The sequence below is a fragment of the Pectinophora gossypiella genome, chromosome 15 (assembly GCF_024362695.1).
Source record: "Pectinophora gossypiella chromosome 15, ilPecGoss1.1, whole genome shotgun sequence".
Classification (NCBI taxonomy): domain Eukaryota; kingdom Metazoa; phylum Arthropoda; class Insecta; order Lepidoptera; family Gelechiidae; genus Pectinophora; species Pectinophora gossypiella.
Window position 1 is genome coordinate 4,834,164 of NC_065418.1, and position 19,472 is coordinate 4,853,635.

Genomic DNA, 19,472 nt, shown 5'->3' on the forward strand with positions numbered 1-19,472 from the left:
ACAACCGCGTCCCCGCCCGCCAGCGGATGCCCTTTAGGGCCCAGCTCCCATGGGAGCAATTGTAGTACCTGTAGTAACCTAACCTTTTTTTTTTTTTTGGTAACGAAGGGGAAATCCTCATGGATACCTCGCCACCCGGGGGAGCGACGAGGTTATGTCGGACTCTTACCGACTAAAACCCCTCCGATGGCCCTCTGCTGCGCATGTCGGGAAGCTCCGGGATCTCTAACGAACGCACCGGTGCTTCCCTCGCGCCTGCTATAAAAAGCGCGTCCCGGGGTAGATCCCCACCCCTACGCCATCCCAGTTTTACGGCGATGCGAGGCCATATCGCATTGCCGTCCATCCCGGAGATCGTGTGTTGAGTGGTTCGGGCCCCCGCCCTTACCACTCACGGTCTCCAGTGTCCCCTTTCAGTCGCCTTTTACGACAGGCAGGGGGTACCGTAGCCCTATTCTTGCGCCCGGAACTACAGGGCGGGTAGTAACCTAACCTAACCTAACAGTAATTAAATATTTGTCACTATGGTCGAATCCTGGGTAATCAGAGAAAATGTAATAAAGTGAATCGATATTATTTATATGAATATGCCATGGAAAACTGCGAGAGCCGTCCAGTTGGTAGAACGCTTGCCTGTCACTTTGAAATCGCAGGTTTGAATCCAGCAAAGGCATAAACCAATGATTGTCGAATTTGTTTTCGAATCCATGTCTTGATCAGCGGTGAAGGAAAACATCGTGAGGAAACCCACATTCCCGAGAAATACATTTTCGGAGTTATGTGACTTAACCTGTATTGGGCTGGTTTCCCTTCGCGGGTTGGAATGTCAGACAGGCAGTAGCTTCTGTAAAAAATCGGACCTGTGAAATCTTCAGGTTAGGTAAGAGGTCCCTGTTTGATGTCGTATCTTTGAATAATGAACAATCTTTATTTTTTCTCGATTTGAAATAATCGACTAGATACATCACTAAACACAGTTTCCCCTGATTAATATATATAAACGTTTACCTAAGACTTTTGTAACTCTATTAGAATAAATTTTAATGACGCAGACCAAGATAGTAAAGAAGAGAAGTATGTCAGGATCGAAGCAAATGGAATTCCATAGTCTCCTGCTTACCCCGGTGGTACATAGGCGTGAGTTAACTTTGCTGATGTCTACCTATTACTATGACGACCACTGATGACCTATAAGTGTATACGATGTACACCTCTGCCTACCCCTTAGAGTATACAGGCGTGATGCTATGGTATGATGTTATTGTAACATATTAGGCCGTTAATAAGTAGTGCAGGTAATTATGTACCTAAGTAAAAGTTAACAATATGCGTGATTTACAAATTGCTTGTTATTTCCTTTTGTTCCGTTTTATATTCGCAGTTCCGTTCAATAACATGCTCAGTATTCAGATTTCATGACATTAAACACGCATGAAAAATATCTACTTACACTAATTATACTATAGTGACTCCATTCTTGTTGAAGCAAAGGCGTCATCATCATCTCCACAGTCTTATTCCGCTTTCACAAGGTCCTGTTACCTAAATTGAAGATTTGACAGGTCCGGTTTTTACAGAAGCGACTACCTGCTGACCTTCCAAGTCGAACACGCCAGCCCAATACAGCAATACAGGTTATGTCACGTACCTCCGAAACGCATTTAACGGGAATATAAGGGTCTTTACGATGTTTTCCTTCACCACTTAGCATAGCACGTGATAATTATTTATGATCCAAACATGAATTCGAAAATCAGTGGTTTAGGCCGGTGCTGGAATTCAACCTGGGACCTCACAGTGGGAGTAAAGCGTTCTCCAACTGAGTATCTGGCGCTAATGCGTCTAGATAAAACTAGGCCTACCAGACCGGTACGAATCAAAGATGATTATTAGGTATTAAGTACCTACTCACAGAATGTACGCAGTTCGGTTCGGTACCTATTTGGTGTTCCCAGATAAATTCCAAGGCAACAAGTAATTTAAGCACATTCTAATGTTTTAGTTCTATATTCGCTGCATTGCTCCGTTAGTAGAGCATTCGGAATTTTATTGAATGACGGGCAAAGGCCTCTATTCTGTGAGCCACAGGTCTATTATATTTATTTTTATTTTAGAATGTAGGGCTAGTATTATTATTTATTCTATGGTAAAGCGACAACGTCGTCGCCTAGTTGTGAAGACGTCGCACGTTCCACGACAACGTTGTCGCTCCAATTTCGTCAGCAAGGCGACATACATTGATCTGTACCTGTCTGTACTCCTTCCTAAGCGCCCAAGTGACATCAGAAACCAAAAAGGCCGGCGTAAAATCTTGTGACACAATTCATTTACTTAGATGCCTAATTAATAAGAATGATAAATGTTTAACGGTTGTAATGAAATTATAATTACAGGTACGGAATGGTTACTGTGTGGTCAGGTGAATAACATCCCACTGTGAGCGATAATGCGTTAATATGAATAGGTAGTTAGTATTAAGCAGAATGTTTAGTTCAGTTCAATTAGCGAATATGCAGGTTGTTAGTGACAGTTCTAAGGGGATGATTCAGACCATCATTCTGAGTTAATCAAGTGGATTTTGCCGTCGCAAAATTAACGATTCTTTTAAATATTTTTTTAATTATTTTAATTTCTACACTTTTGCGATGGAAAAACCCACTTGATATTAACTCAAAATAATCAGCTGAATTGTGTGATGCTCTGTCGCGGGGCCACCACCTCCAATTCAGTTGAAAACGATATAGATTACTGTACGTACCATGTACATAGTGTACGTGAAAAGATTTTATGTGTACGTGCTATAATTAGAAAGAAAACAACAAATTAAAGTGGCTTCGCTGGAGAGCATACTCCCCAGCGGAGCCACTCAGTTTGCATACTTCGAGATGTTTTCTTCCTGTAAATTGAAGTATAGTTTGATGTATGTACTACGTACATAGTGTACGTGAAAAGATTTTATGTGTACGTGCTATAATTAGAAAGAAAACAACAAATTAAAGTGGCTTCGCTGGAGAGCATACTCCCCAGCGGAGCCACTCAGTTTGCATACTTCGAGATGTTTTCTTTCTGTAAATTGTAGTATAGTTTGATGTACGTACTACGTACATAGTGTACGTGAAAAGATTTTATGTGTACGTGCTATAATTAGAAAGAAAACAACAAATTAAAGTGTATATGACGGCATGAATAAAACGTGAAGCGCTGAAGATTTTAAGAAACAATCTCCTTGCGAGAACTTTTTATCTATGCACAAACTACTAAGAGAACCTATTTCAGACGAACGTCTCTCATACAAAACAAAGAGCCTCAGAATTTAGAGTATGACACTTGATTTGACATATAAAATTATATTGCCACACGCAAAAATAATTGTGGGGTTGCCATAGTAATGATATGGCACGGCGTGGCAGTAGTGATAGCTTTAAATTATTTAGATTTCTTTAAATTTTGATGACAAGGTTTGGTGACGGATCGGTACGGCACTGACAATTTATGTCAAATCTGTCATAGATACACGGCCGGAAATGTTCATACAAAAAAATTGTACCATAGCGCAAATGTACCGAGTTTGGAAAATGACAGCTACTTCACCCCTCTCCTACTTCATTTCACCCCTCTGCGATCTTCCGCCATCTTGGGACAATCTTAGGTTAGGATATAAACATAGACACAAGGGCAAGCGCTGCCCGCCCGGCGTCCTAACCAAACAAATTCCAAAATCAATCATTGTTTCATTGTAGTTTTATAAATGTAAGTGATCGAGTGAAATTTGCGTTGAATAAATTCCGTAGTTAGCCTCTCAACTAGAAAACTGTGATATCCATACAGTATGAGTGTAAGATAAGTAAGCGAAAAGACGAAAAGACGCTATATTTCACCAGTTTCCTAAAAGTGAGCTAGGAAGAACTCTAGAAGTGCAGAAGTTACAGTGTTTGTGTGATGACAATTTGCGAAGGCTTAGGACTACTGGGAACAATTGTGTTTGCCATGCGGATTGCACAAAGACATTTTTATTAAAAACTATCCGGGTCTCTCAAGATTAGCAGTGTTATTATAAACAAAATATTAAAGGGTACAGATGTCTCTAGATTAGAGAGTTTAGAGGAAAGTTTGCCATTAATGCAAAAAGGCATATTTAAAATAATAATAATAAAGCTCTATTTCAGAAAAAAAATCCATAAAGTATAAAACAAAATTAAAAAATAAAATGTTATACAAGTAAACTGCAGTCTTTTTTTATAAACCTTGTCATCAAAATTTAAAGTAATCTAAATAATTTAAAGCTATCACTACTGCCACGCCGTGCTATATCATTACTATGGCAACCCCACAATTATTTTTGCGTGTGGCAATATAATTTTATATGTCAAATCAAGTGTCATACTCTAAATTCTGAGGCTCTTTGTTTTGTATGAGAGACGTTCGTCTGAAATAGGTTCTCTTAGTAGTTTGTGCATAGATAAAAAGTTCTCGCAAGGAGATTGTATCTTAAAATCTTCAGCGCTTCACGTTTTGTTCATGCCGTCATATACACTTTAATTTGTTGTTTTCTTTCTAATTATAGCACGTACACATAAAATCTTTTCACGTACACTATGTACGTAGTACGTACATCAAACTATACTACAATTTACAGGAAGAAAACATCTCGAAGTATGCAAACTGAGTGGCTCCGCTGGGGAGTATGCTCTCCAGCGAAGCCACTTTAATTTGTTGTTTTCTTTCTAATTATAGCACGTACACATAAAATCTTTTCACGTACACTATGTACGTAGTACGTACATCAAACTATACTTCAATTTACAAGAAGAAAACATCTCGAAGTATGCAAACTGAGTGGCTCCGCTGGGGAGTATGCTCTCCAGCGAAGCCACTTTAATTTGTTGTTTTCTTTCTAATTATAGCACGTACACATAAAATCTTTTCACGTACACTATGTACATGGTACGTACAGTAATCTATATCGTTTTCAACTGAATTGGAGGTGGTGGCCCCGCGACAGAGCATCACACGCTGAATTACCCCTCTCAGTATTTGTTACGATGTCACTTACACCCTATACAAGTACGTAGGTATGGGTGTTAATGACACCGTAACGAATATTGAAGGGGACAGTGGCTGATTTACCAGTAGGCTGAGTAGGCTGAAGCCTAGGGTGGCAGATTTTAGGGGGCGGCAAATTTGGGCCATATAACCGGCAAATTTGGGCCTCTTAAACGTTGTACCGGGTGAGAGCCTTCAGCGCTTCCCATTTGTCCGGCCAAGTACTTAATGCCATCTGCGGCAAATCTACAATAAGTCACGTTAAAAAAAACTTAATAACGGGAAAAAGCCGATGTAATGAGGACGATAGAATACAAATCCGAAAGTTGCACAAACAAGTTGCAAGTTGCATTAACAGAATAAATGTAATTAATATGATTGTGAACTAAATAAGCGTATTGAATTTTAGAGGTCAGTAGGGGCGGCAAAAATTGAATAGCCTACTGGCGGCAAATTTGTAAATCCGCCACTGGAAGGGGATGATTCAGACCATGATTCTGAGTCGATATCAAGTCCCTCAAAGTTTTCGTTACGATGTCACTAACATCCTGTATATCAATACCCATACATCATTATTTTACAATAGCTTAATACGTAGTACGACTAAGATCCGTCATATTACAGACAGTAGCCAGTGTTGTGACGTTCATTGGGATAGTGATGTATCAGTCGAAATTAGGCTGATTTATTCTGTTTTCTATAACAGTAGTCAGTGATTCGATTAATCTACAAGCGGACTCTATGTTAAGAAGGTTTAATAGTACTTAAATCTATAAAAAAAGCATTCATTCGTCATTCAAATGCCCAGATTATTACGAAAGCCGTCCTAAATTTTGTCCTTTTGATGACGCTGCTATTAGTAAGTAGGTATTACTATAGGTGCGCAAGAGTTCAAACCCGTTTCCGCTACACGCTCGTCACTGGTCAGCTGCCAAAACGCGCTCAACCACGTCGATGCGCGTGCACATTGCAACCGTGATAACGAATGATAATGAGTAGCCAACGAAAGTGAACTTCCGAGTTACACTATTTATCATCATTGGCGATTACTGCTGAAGTGTGTACACATCTAATCTACCGTTACCCTATGGGGTATTGTCAGGCAAACCAATTGACATGATTTATGAGTTAAACCAGCTAAAGAACATTGGCGAGAAAATATAAAAAAAAGTTAGCGTCTAGAAATCCGACATAAAAAAATACGGGTCTGTTACTTATATCATGTATACTTATGTACAATAAACGGTAGTCAAAGAAACATCGTAACGGCCTCTGTGGTCCAGTGGTTGAGCGTTGGGCTCACGATCCGGAGGTCCCGGGTTCAGTGGGGACATATCACAAGTCTCACTTTGTGATCACTAGTTTGGTTACGACATTACAGGCTGATCACCTGATTGTCCGAAATTAAGATGATCCGTGCTTCGGAAGGCACGTTAAGCCGTTGGTCCCGGTTACTATTAAGTAGTGTAAGTGAGTAATCGTTACACGAGCCACGTCAGGGGCCTTTGGCGGCTCAATAATAACCCTGACACCAGGGTTGCTGAGGTTGGTAATCCACACGATAGAAGAAGAAGTAGAAAGAAATATTGCTTTGCTTAAAAATGGAAAAATAATTGTTACAAAAAACTCGCAACGACTCCATTTTGCGGAGACTGCAGCCTTAAGTATAAGTAGGTAGGTACTTACATTTATTTGGTGAGTGTATGGGTACTTACTCATCATACCCATAGCGTTCCGTTTTCACATGGTCCACTTAAGGCCCCATTACACTATCCAATCATAATATATTATTATATATGTTGTGGCCAGATCTTAGAATTGGTCATTTCATGATGTGCTCGATCATTTCATGAAAAGGTCATATTTCATTAACTGGAGATAGGATAGCAATCCTATATTTCACAATATAAACAACAATCGCAACAGAAACTGGTTAAGGAAGTACAACACTAGGATTCGAACCCACGACCTTTTGCGAGTCTGCTACTTTACTGTTAATCTATTGCTGTTTCGGCATAAATTATCTTTAGATTTACAACACAGCAATTTCCTATGCAATTTAACATTAGTAAGTAGTCGTATCTTCATGAAACAAGTACTTAGTAGGTACCTAGGTACTAAGTGAGATATCTAGTACTTAATTAAAGGGAAAAGGATGTAGTCTTCAGTGTTATTCTAAAATCTATCATAGAAAGATGTTTCTAGTGTTTGATCTAAGTATTCGAAGTTAACTTGTAAAATGATGTCTCTTCTTCTTGTCGTGTGGGTTGTGAGGTGGACCAGCCTCATCAACATTAGTGTCAGGATTATGATTGAGCCGCCAAAGGCCCCTGACATGGCTCATGATTAAAATGTCTAAAAGCTTCATATAAGTAAGTAGATACCTACCTAATAATCGTGATAATTCGTCTTTACGCGACTTTTAAGTGTTGAAAGAAATTGTCATTGACTGGAAATTTCATAGTTACAAGTAGAAGATAAGTAGATTGTATTTACTCGTACCTCCCTAGATAATAGAGTTTCTTAGGACTCTCTAAAACCTCCTAAAAAGTAGCGTTACTGACTTTGATAAAGTAAAAATTGCGTTTTTGTTGTCAACCCAAAAACTTGCACGCACTTCTGCCATAGGCAAGTATATCTGATTTAGATAGTTCTATTTCGTAGTATGTTATGTTAATTAATGTTAAGTATGCCGAATACATATTTTTTCTTTTCTTTTCGTGTTCAAAAAACGTTTCGATTCGTGTACGAGTTGTCTTCGTTCCTCATGAAGGTATGAGGCTCAAATGTCGCGTGATAGTGAGCTCAATTAATTATAATAAGATCGTATTTGCGTAACGCACCCCACGACGGACCCGCACGGGGTTTTGCAAAATTTTGCGACCTCGCACGTTTCGCTATATAACGTCCGAGACACGAGACTACAAGCATCAGTCCCTCACATTCTCTCATCTACAACCCACCAACCAACTAAATCACAATGAAAGCATTCGTGAGTATACATTATTTGACTATTTTGGAAAGAAAAGCTTCGAAGATACATTTTACTATCATTTCCGCGAAGAAATGGGAAAAGATTGTAAAAACCTGTCACAAAACAAAGATTCATTCGCAATTTGTAAGTGTAGCTTCACGTGGTAAAAATAGCATTTTCCGAATTCTAATCCTACTCGTCACTACAACAAATGTTGCAACACAAAACATAAAATTTCGAAATTTTTCGACCTCGCACATGTTGGATATAAAACGCATAAAATGTACTATCCAAACATTCATCTACATCGTCTCTTAAACAACCGACATCGCAATGAAATCCTTCGTGAGTATAAAACTAAAAAAAACTAACTTAAAGTGTTTACAAAATAAGTACGAATCAAAAAACTAGATGGAATAAATTTCGTGCAGACTAACTCCATAAAAGTGCGTTAACAGACTGTGCCGTTTGATTATCTTGACGATAAAGTTGTGTTGTATCATTCTCAATCTAGAAATGCTGGTGTTACTGAAACCTAAAACCCATTCTTATAGTGATAAAGATACTATTTATAGCTTTCTGACCTAACCTAACCTGTCTATCCAAAAGTGTGCTGTTACCAAAACTTGTCATAACTAACCAGTGAATTACATCAAAGTAGAGAGAGTGGTAACGATTACACCTCCGAATTTTATTTTTAATTACTTATCTCCGTAGTTCTTCACGTAAACGAACAATTATCACGGTATCACTTTCATATTTAAGTTTAACAGTGCAATTTAATTAATCAATTTGAGATACAAAGAAAGCATACTTCACCTTCATAAATAAATACCAAAGAGAGAGACAGGGAGTGCAATTTAATAATTTACTCTTTCACTCCTAGGCTTGCGTCGTTCTCCTAGCCGTCGCCGCTCTCGGGGCTCCCGAAGGCAAGCGTGAAAAGCGTGGATTCCTGAGCGGTGGATTTGACTCCGGCTTTGGCCACGGGCACATCGAGCTGGACCATGCCCCCATCATCGAGCACGCTCCCATCATCCACCACGCCCCATCCCACCGCCTCGTCTCTATCAACAAAGTCGTTGAGGTGCCCAGGGTAAGCATTAAAGAGTTTCAATATTCCAACCTCTCTAATTTATGTGCACTTTGTAATACAACCTATAACTATGAAGTATAATTTCGTAGATCAAATTAATGATACGTTGGCTAATAACATTGGCAAGGATTCTGCTCTCAAAATATTAACTACAAATCTTATATTAATGCAAATGTAGTGTTTTAAGAAACTTATAGATCTTAATGACAAGATCCCGTGATTTCTAAGGTTACTTAAACAATATCTTAGATTCATTACAGAGTCAAAACATTTCGAATCCACATCTATCATATACCTGATCATTAAGTTGTTGCAGCATCATAAAACGGCCATGAAGCAATGGATCCCCTTCATTTACCTACCGTTTCCCATCATCAAAATGTCATGAATGCAGAAATTAATCTTGTGCTTTTGCTTTCAGATCGTGGAGGTCAAGAAAATCGTGTCTGTCCCCAAGGTCGTCTCTGTCCCGAAGATCGTGAAAGTGCACAAACTCGTCGAGGAGCACCCACACATCTCCTTTGCTCCTGTCATCTCTCACAGCTCCTACTCGTCCGGCTCTCTCTCCCATGGGTCCCTCTCCCACGGTGGCTGGTGGTGATTACCCCCACTCCCACTTAGTACCAAATGTTCTAGCTAATTATACACTAAGATAACTCCTATTAAATCTTTTTATTACCTCTTCACCAATATTATCGTCCGTTGATGACTCGACTTAGATAGTACTTCAAAAAGAAAGAACCATCGCTAAGTAAAGGTATCCATTTAGGTACTTGTGACTCTTACTTTAATCACTTCCCATTAGTCCGGCCAAGTAGTTAATACCATGTGCGGCAAATATAGGTACGATAAGCCGCGTCAAAAAATAATCTGTGATGCTTCTAATAACCATCACATGAAAGCCCTCATAGTGTGTCCAATGCAATAGTGTCCGAGGCAACACGACGTCAGAAAAAAATCCTATATTAATTTGTTTACATGCCAATTAGTATCAATAATATGCCATATGCCAATTAGTATAATAAGTTATTATAATTAGGTTGGTAACTAAGCGCAAACTTTTTAGATATTGAATTTCGATCATGAGGCCTCGGGATTCTGAAGCCTGACCGAATTCACACGATCGTCATTTTTTATGGGCTTATAAATTAGTATTATGAATGGCATTTAATAAATCATAAAGACGATATCGGATTAAGTGAAATAAAATCTAGACCGTGTTCAGATTACCGTAATAATACCGTCTCGACTTTCGTAATAATAAAAGATGTATCATTTGCTAAATCTGGTTTGGAAATCGATACGGTAGTAAATATGCGATCAGCTGATCCAAGGCTGAGACGTTACGAGAAGTGACGCGGAGCCTCGATGACACAATCTAATAGACACCTATTGCCTTAACATTAAAAGATAATCTTGCTTTAAAAAAGTAATAATATAGTGTCAAGAAAGTAGTTCCGCGGCCGCCGCGCCATTGTCGCGGATTCTGCATAGAATTACTTATTATGACTTGTCAAATAGTTCTACTAAAATCCATGGACTTCTTTCGTAGCATAGATTATTACTTAAAACCTAGTTTATCATCAGTCTTCGTTTTGTAATAAGGTCGTTAATATTTGATCGCATTAGAATAGGGTAGCGTCCAACTAGTCAAAACAGTTACTTTTTACTAAATGTCAAAACACGAAATTCCTATGGAATTTGCATAAAAAAGCAACCTGTGACGTCATAGAAAAACGTGAGATAATGTCGCACTTATTACTAAATTTTTTTCACTAAAATTCATAAATACTTAAGTTAAATAGAAAAAAAGAAAACTTTCTTGTCACCTTTAGATCTGTCTTTATTTAGTAATCAGAATTGAATAATATATCTTTTGACCTAGGAAACTACCCAATCTATCGAGCGAGGCTCACCCAAGATCTTAAACACGTCAAAAAGTCACGGAAGTGGCTGCGATTGGTCGAACGTTGGCGCGCGGCGGCGCGCGGCGTCTTTATATCTAATCTATAAGTCAGATGTGTCGACAGAACCCGTCCGTCTGTTATTAGGAGTCTAGAGGTTGTATCGCCGATGGACGCGGTGCATTACATGTATTGAGCCCAAGTTCACACGCACGCATGGCGATCGCGAATGAGACGAAATTGCGCAAGAATGTTCTTTAATGACCAATTTATCGCAGTAGTACAATCAAGCCAGTAACGTAAGTAATCTTCATAAAAGTACCGACAATGTCCTATGTGTATACGTAGCACATACCTAGGACGAACGTCCTATATGTATTATAGACACAAGCAATCAGCAAATGGCAAAATTAAACCTACTTACTAAGGTAATTGGGTCATTTACGCAGTGACATGACATTCCTGAAACATTTTGTTGACTGAGATCGTCGTCGAATTTCGGTCTACGATCTTCTGGGGTAAATTATGAAGATAGTTTATACTTACGTTATCTGTTTTGTCCGGCCAAGGAGTTATTGCCATCTGCGGCACATCTGTACAATAAGTCACGTCATAAAAAGCCTTCTCTGATCTGACTGTATTGTCATAATGTCGTCCGTTAAAGAATAAACAATAATACGTAAGATACTATGTCGATGTAGATACGGTCACCCTTCGATCATAATAATATCTCTCAAAATAAATGGAACCCTGTCGCATTAACATATTTAAATTTCTTTCAATTTGTTAAAAAGTGAATGCGACACGATTCTAAAATACTTAAGAGAACTTTTCAGACGTGACCAACCTACAGTCGCAGTAATAAATACTAAATAGGCTAACGAAGAACTTGACACTTGCAAGTTTACATTTTAGCAATCGTTGGCCAATAGTTTAGTATGCCGGTAGAGTTTAATCAAATTCATTCCCTCCCGACCCGGTACAACTGCGATGTTTAAGTAAACTGAAGTGAAGCAAGAGCCGTGGTAGCTCAGAACAGTTGGAAGAACGCTTGACTCTGGTCGTGAGGTCGCAAGTTCGAAACCCAGCATGGACCTAAACCAATGATTTTCAAATTTGTGCTCGAATTTATATTTGGATCATAAATGTTTGACGTTATCAGCGGTTAAGGAAAACATCGTGAGGAAACCCACATTCGCAAGTTGCAAATGTTCGCAAGAAATGTGTTTCAGAGGTCTCTGACCTAACCTAACCTATTGGTCTGGTTTTCCCTTCGCAGGTTGGAAGATAAGACAGGCAGTTGCTTTTGTTAAAAACCGAACCTGTCAAACCTTCAGGTTAGGTAAGCGGACCCTATGAGATGAAGTGAAGCAGTTATGATGTGCCAGGATTTTAAAATGTTCTTGCGAGCCGTGCATCTTTGGTCCGACGTCGTTTGTTGGGAAATTGCCTTTCTAATATGGGGTGTGACAATGTTTTATTCATATAATGATAATAAACCTAGTTTGGATCTATACCAGATTTATTTTTTTAATAATTCTAAGCTAATGTTACGAAAGCCGTTGCCGTTGGCCCCGGCTATTAGCCGTAAAAAACACCTACCGGCATTGGAGCAGCGTGGTGGAGTATGCTCCATACCCCCTCCGGTTGATTGAGGGGAGGCCTGTGCCCAGCAGTAGGACGTATATAGGCTGTTTATGTATGTGTATGTAATGTTGCGAAATATTTTGTTAATTCATTCATATGAATTGAATAAAAAGAGATAGAAATAATAGAATAAATGAATAAATAGGTTCATTCCTATTTTCCGGGAAACTATTTTGTTAGAGTACATAACATAAATTAAAAAAGCATAGGCTTACGACTATATCCCAATTGGAGTAGTGAGAGGTATATCCATCGCAAGATGAACTATGTACTTAAGTACATACCCACCGAGCTTTTTGTTATACCAACGTGACAGGTGGTACATACATAAACTCACGCCTATTTCCCACCGGGATAAGCAGGAGCGGGGTGAGCGTTTTCTTATAGAGTAAGTACGGTCACGAGCATTATGTATACACTTTGGTACCATGTCACATTAACTTTTTTGACAAATTGAACTGTAAGTCTCACTAAATGACAAATATATTAGTGCGACAGAGTCCTAAAGTACATATATTACATAAGGTACATTATATTGCTCATGACTGTACTTACTTATCTAGATCTGTTATGACACAATTCAGAATCTGTGACAGTAGAGCCGCGGCTGCGGGACTTCTTTCGTGACACGGACTGTACAGGGTGTTAATGACACGTGCTTCGACTGCGAAACGGGATTTCTTCACTATACTGAAAAGTATCGGCGTCCGAAGGACGTAATATACGATCCCGACGACCCGATTACTCTAGCCATAGAGGCAGCCAATCCGCTCGCGACACCAAACACTTCAGGACCCCGATACCGACCCCGCTGGCGTGGTCGACGATTTCCCTCATTCAGCGCTTATCGCTATCGACCCACTAGGGTCGATTAATTCTTTCAAATATTTTTCCTCTCAGACGACGCCCTGAGCCGAGGTTCGCGCCCGACTGGGCACCCTCAGGCCTGTTCTCTTAAACGTTGCACCGGGTGAGAGCCTTCAGCGCTCCCCATTTGTCCGGCCAAGTAGTTAATGCCATATGCGACAAATCTACAATAAGTTAAGTCAAAAAAAGGACTTCTTCACTAATGTAACTAGCAGGTACTAAGCCATAATAATTATTCAATTAAACGATTTCCATCCACATAACCACACTACTAGTTACAACATTTTCACGTAAGCTAATATATAACCTACGCAACGCAAACCACATAATTAATCTAGAATCTTCCCATGATATGCACGTTTGAATGTTCACAACCAGAAACTAAACTGGAAAGAAAAGATAGTAAAAAGTAAGAAAACAAAATTCTTCATTTGGACTCCTTTCATCCATCTATCTATCGTTTCCCATGAGTCCGAAAGTCTTCAGATATTTTTTTTTTTTCACCGAGACTTGAACCGAACACCTGATCGAACATAAGTTTGTACGATGCTTTATTTCTACGAAGCCTTATATACTGTCACAATTAACCGAAAATCAAATCCCCGATGCTCATTTCTTTCATGGTATAAGATTTCTTATAAGTACCTACCATGATTTCTTCCACACCATGATAACTACCTATCTTCCCATTGACCTCGTTAGCCGATATACGACGACATATCATCGATGCGTTGATTTTTGAAAATTTTCATATTTGAAATCTATAATCACTGTTTGAAAGTGCTTGAAGAAATCACGACAAATTTTGTGGCTCCCGCGTTTTATAAATACATACTATAATCTTACCTAACAGTCGCAGTTCTCCGAAAATTGTCTGAATCGCTTTAGCTCTTAAGTTTTTTACAATATAGGTTGGTACGTAGCTTTGTGTAAAGCACAAGCACCTACTTATCTACTTAACTGTGGCATGCCTACATAACATCTTACTCTAGTATCTTCCCATGACACGCACGTCTGAAGAGCTTACACCACTAGCATGCTAGCCAATGAAAAGGGAAGCCGGTGAACATCAAAGCCGGAAAATTTCAGCGTTGGAAATCGGTCACAGTTGGTCGAAACGGTCTTCAACCGTTCAGGTGTTACGCCGCGGCGTCCGCGCCGCAGTTGTGTGGCCACCGGCTCGCGGCACGGACAGCGTCATGAAATCTATAGTGAGTCCCATTTCAGTTTCATATTACAGTTACTACAGAATCGAGTGAATATTGACTCTCTCTCATTATTTAAGAACCGCGCTCTTATCGCTGGAGTAATCGCCATTGCCCTCTTCTGTCCGCCAAATCCTTCACCTCCTGATGCGACACGACCTGCATCTTCTCTTTTAATAAACCTTTTCTTTTTTCTTTTGTGAATATTGAATAAGAATTTAATATTAATTCAGTGGCTCTTTATTTCCGAATCGATTATCATTCGGTAGTTCTTTTCCGGAATGCTATCCGGAAGATATGCCGCGCGTGTTTTTAGATGGTGTTTTTTGGAAAAAATGTATCGGTTCCCAAGTTTTCTGTGATTAGAGTATGTTTCCTGAAAAGCGAGATATACAGTAGAGTTTGATTTGATTTGTTTTGAACCCGTGTCAATAGTGTCAAGTAATTCAGGAAAGAAAGCACACTGCGCTGTTTTTCACCTCGCTTAGGTTTATTTCAATGAGTCACATGTGCCCAAAAATACTTTCTTATTATGTAGTATATTTAGTCTCGTTAATAGGTATAGTGAGTATGTAATTCCAATTTCAGATAACGTTACTACTGCTGTGGGTGTGCAGTGCATCCAGCGAGCCGCTGGGTGCAGCTATACAACGTCGCAGCTCCAGGAATGGAGTGTACGCGAGGGAGTACGCTCAGGGATACGACAGAGTCAGCTATGTAGCCATCCCCTTGCATGCTCCATTACCGGTCCTACATGTGCTGTCACCAACGCCGCTGTACCGGCCCAACCGGGCGGTGCATAGGATACCCGAGCAACCAAGGGTATACGCAGCCTCTATGCCCCACGCTTGGTACTCCCCGCCCCCTGCGCCGATGTACTCGACGGAGTGGAGACGGCTCCTGAAATCCTCTACGCTCGCCCCAATCCCAGAGGAGGATTCTACTACAGCAAGCGACCGACAAAAAAACGCGTGCCTGTCAAAAAAGAAGTTAAAGACGAGCCCATCATAATCCGAGTACATAAGCACAGAATCTACAGAGACCGGTAGAGTGAGCTCAACTGCTGTGTTAGACTGTGTATGAAATTATTGTTATCATTATATCACGAATGACTTAGACTTTAAGGACATTTACAGTGTATACGGTACCTTAGGAAATATGCATAGCAAAAACGCAGAACTAATACTTTTGGTTTCCAGAATAAAAACTATCTAGTACCTACTACTCACCTACGACGTATTTTATGATAATATTAATAATAATTAAGTATTTTTTTATAATATTAGCATCTTTTAATAGTTTATATACACATAATGAGGTATAATGTTCGTAACAATATTGAAAGTACTAAAAATTTGAACTAGAAAAACTTTTTTAATCCGTGTATAAAACGCCATAGCAAAAGTTTCGTCATAGTTACTAATAGTCCCTAACTGTTATGTGGTTCTGTCTGACTAAGAGTAAGTAGTTAGTTTGTGTGCACATATAAAATTACTATGTTGCGTTACGTTTTGTACTTGAACTAAAATTAAGTTTATTGTAGCCTGATATTTTTATTAGTTGACTTTTTATAGCACTTACCCGTGCTTATGGGAAACTCCAAAGAAAAACAAAAAGTCCCGTACGAGACAGATATTTTTAAATTTTCTCTTTGTGATGTTATTAGTTATTTACTAGAGGCGTGTTAATAAATTAATGCCTCTCACGTTTGATACGATTTTATGAACCTACTATAAGTGTTTATAGAAAGTTTAAGATATTTGTTAAGTCATTTATGATATCAGATGTAAATAAATAGACAGTAAGTTCATTACACTATACCTAACTATTTGTAATACCCAATTACCCAAAGCATGAGCATAAGAATAAAAAAAACTTTGCATTGTTTAAAAAACGAAGGAAGTAAATCGACCGAGTAAATGGAATTGTTGTTATAAATAACGAAATAACTTTCATCGTTTGAAATTAATGATGTTAGGAAGCAAGTGAGCGTACAATATGCGCTAACAGCTTATACCACACGCATGCGGTAGACCCACTGCCTATTACGCTATTAGCATCTTTATTAATAATGATTGTGGTAAATTCGTATAAATACATTTTTTTACCGCGGAATTACTTACTTAGGCATTTATCTACATTATTGTGCGATAGTGAAATATTTTGGCAAATATTTGCTAAAAATTGCAAGATTAGCTATGTATTTTATAGCAATCTAGGCATTTTTAAATAAAATATTTCTAATATACTTGCATATTATAAAAAAAATATTTTTATTTTAATCGATTACAAATCGATCTTTTAAACATTTACATCTCTAGTGCTATTTGACATTAGAGCAGAAAATGTTGCCATCTTAGAAAAATACCGAAAGCAAGTACTTGAGCCATACTTGAGCAAGTGTTATAGAAATAAATTTATAGTTTGCAGTACTTTTTTGTATCTAGATTTTTACTTTTAAGTAAAATTCTAGTATTTATCGAGTATTTATATGATTTTTTTATTGAGTTTGTCAATTTTAAATCTAGCCCTGTCCTTTTCTTCCACTTAAGGCATGAAAAGTACGACACTAATTTAGAGTAGAACAAACTATAACAATCGTATCTGTCAGATACCAAATAAATCTTACAATAAAATATTTGAAATTTATTTTTCACAGTAATAAAATAATATTAAATGATACAACGGTAAAAATTATAATTAATATATTAAGTAAATGACAGGCTCAAAAGGCTATTAGGCCAGAGCCGTTAAACCCTTCCAAAAGAAAAAAAAACAGAATCCGATAGCGCAAAAATACTTGTGTAATCAAAAAATTAAATACGTATTTTCAAAACAATACAATATTTCGATAACGTTGAGTTGCTTCCTGTTACAAGCTGTCTTAAACGGTAAGTAAATTACTATTACTAGTATTTATATTTTTCTTTCAATTTTGTGGTTAGTATGACAAACTTTTATTACAAACTACTTCGGTCGGATTCCGAAAATATTTTTGTACCGATATCTACGTTTTTATGGAATAATTAATTAAAATTCGTACTCATTGGTAAATAATGATGGAAACCCCTTTACTTTGCCCAGTAGTTAAAAAAGTACTCGGCGGCGTTTTTATTGATTTAATTTAAAACTATTTTTTATGATTATTATTCCAAGGCGCAGAGGTATGCTGTGTATTTTCCCTTTCAATTAAAAACTTACTTTAACAAGGTCATTCATTGTATAGGTCAAATACAAATCTGGTACCATTGCTTTACATTAGCTATTCTGAACGAAAAAGAAAATATAATTGTATTGGAATAGCTTGAGGTAATATAATACAATTAATTCAATTAATTTCCATAGGCCTACTTAAATGAGCCACACTCTTGTCAGTGTACAATATAATTCTCCATTCCTGTCTATCAAAGGCCAATTCTCTCACTACCTTATAAGACACGACATTCACCGTCAACCTAAATTAATATAGATAGCTACCTATTTTCAAAAAGATATCTAAAATAAATAAACATAATATTGTTAATATTGATTAATACAATATAAATGAATATATGTGAATACTGACTTCTTTGTGTTTTTCTCAAAACCAGTTTCTATTGAGTGCAATGATTTAGTAGGTACTTACTTACATCACATACTATACACATGTGGATCAAGGTTTCCCAGTTTCTTTCACAATCTCCTTAGGTACTTTGTCCTTGACAGATCAACTGCAGAAATAACAATAAAACTCAACAGCTCATATTAAATATATTGAAGCCATATCCATATAAGTACATTTAAGGTTGCCAGAATTTATATAATTTAGAGCCAACATTATTTTTTATGTTATTTTATTTTATATTTGGCTTGTTAACTTATTGAGAAAAAAAGCATTTGTTTTGTTTTTAAAGTAACACAATATAATATTTACATACCAAATTAACTATATATTTTTAGAACACCAGTTATACATATAAAATAATAATTACAGTAACTCACATTTTTGACAGTGTCAGACTCATAATAAACAGGAGCCAGAGCATAAACCAATAATAGAAAAAAGAAAATGTGATTAAATTGGCCACACTGTATACATAATTAATTTTATGTCTTTCATATAATTATATTATTATTTAAAAATATATTCTTTTTTATGACTTTCATATAAAACTTATACCTAGGTATAATTTTCAAAGGCTGAAGCAGTTAGTATCCTTACAAATTTTGTTCTCACATATTTAACCTCTATATTTTAATATTACATAACATAAATAACCTACACATATCTCACTGCTGGGTCAGGCAGGTGCAATATTATCTTGCAATTATAACCATCCCCAAAATCATTCAAAAGTCTATTGTAAAAGTACTATTTATTTTACTACACTATAAACTGTCCAGTCTGTATATGTGAAAGTTGTTTTGTTTTTGCCAAAACATACACTTGTCTTTCGAGTCAAGATAAAAATATACACATACACACTCCTATAAAACACTGAAACCTATTTTAGCGAGTACATTCCTTTGGCACGTGTAGCTCACGCGGCGTGAATGGAGTCACAGCATACGATTCATGCATACATGCTCATCTTAATTATAGCATGTTTTATTTGATTTGCTCATAAAATGTTCTATCCATTCACTAACTCCAGAAAGGGAACTCGAAAAGTTGTACCCACATCAATATCTAAAACATTATCAAACAAAAAACATTTTTTTGAATTTGGAATAATTATAATTATCTAGGTACTTAC

At 37.6% G+C, this 19,472-nt stretch overlaps 3 protein-coding genes across 4 annotated transcripts in view; all 3 read left to right on the top strand.

The window, feature by feature from the left end:
* Positions 1–7,957: 7,957 nt before the first annotated feature.
* LOC126373235 (uncharacterized) lies at positions 7,958–9,766 on the top strand. Its single transcript, XM_050019297.1, has 3 exons — positions 7,958–8,035; positions 8,904–9,113; positions 9,535–9,766. The coding sequence occupies exons 1-3, from the start codon at positions 8,024–8,026 to the stop codon at positions 9,712–9,714; spliced, it is 402 nt and encodes a 133-aa protein (XP_049875254.1). The 5' UTR covers positions 7,958–8,023; the 3' UTR covers positions 9,715–9,766.
* A 4,939-nt stretch (positions 9,767–14,705) lies between these two features.
* Positions 14,706–16,771, top strand: LOC126373234 (uncharacterized). The gene is made up of 2 exons (XM_050019296.1): positions 14,706–14,742; positions 15,325–16,771. Exons 1-2 carry the CDS (start codon positions 14,731–14,733, stop codon positions 15,745–15,747), a joined length of 435 nt encoding a protein of 144 aa, XP_049875253.1. The 5' UTR covers positions 14,706–14,730; the 3' UTR covers positions 15,748–16,771.
* Positions 16,772–17,496: 725 nt separating this feature from the next.
* The window catches only part of LOC126373067 (pyruvate carboxylase, mitochondrial), a 38,150-nt gene continuing 36,174 nt past the window's right edge, over positions 17,497–19,472 (top strand). For both annotated transcript variants that reach the window (XM_050019030.1, XM_050019032.1), the window contains exon 1: positions 17,497–17,627. The gene's annotated coding sequence lies outside the window, so the exon portion shown is untranslated. The remainder of the gene's footprint in view (positions 17,628–19,472) is intronic.

Bases quoted from the DNA above. Each gene is read 5' to 3' on its own strand.
- LOC126373235 (XM_050019297.1), top strand. The intron at 9,114-9,534 runs GTAAGCATTAAA...TTTTGCTTTCAG, and splicing joins AAGTCGTTGAGGTGCCCAGG to ATCGTGGAGGTCAAGAAAAT.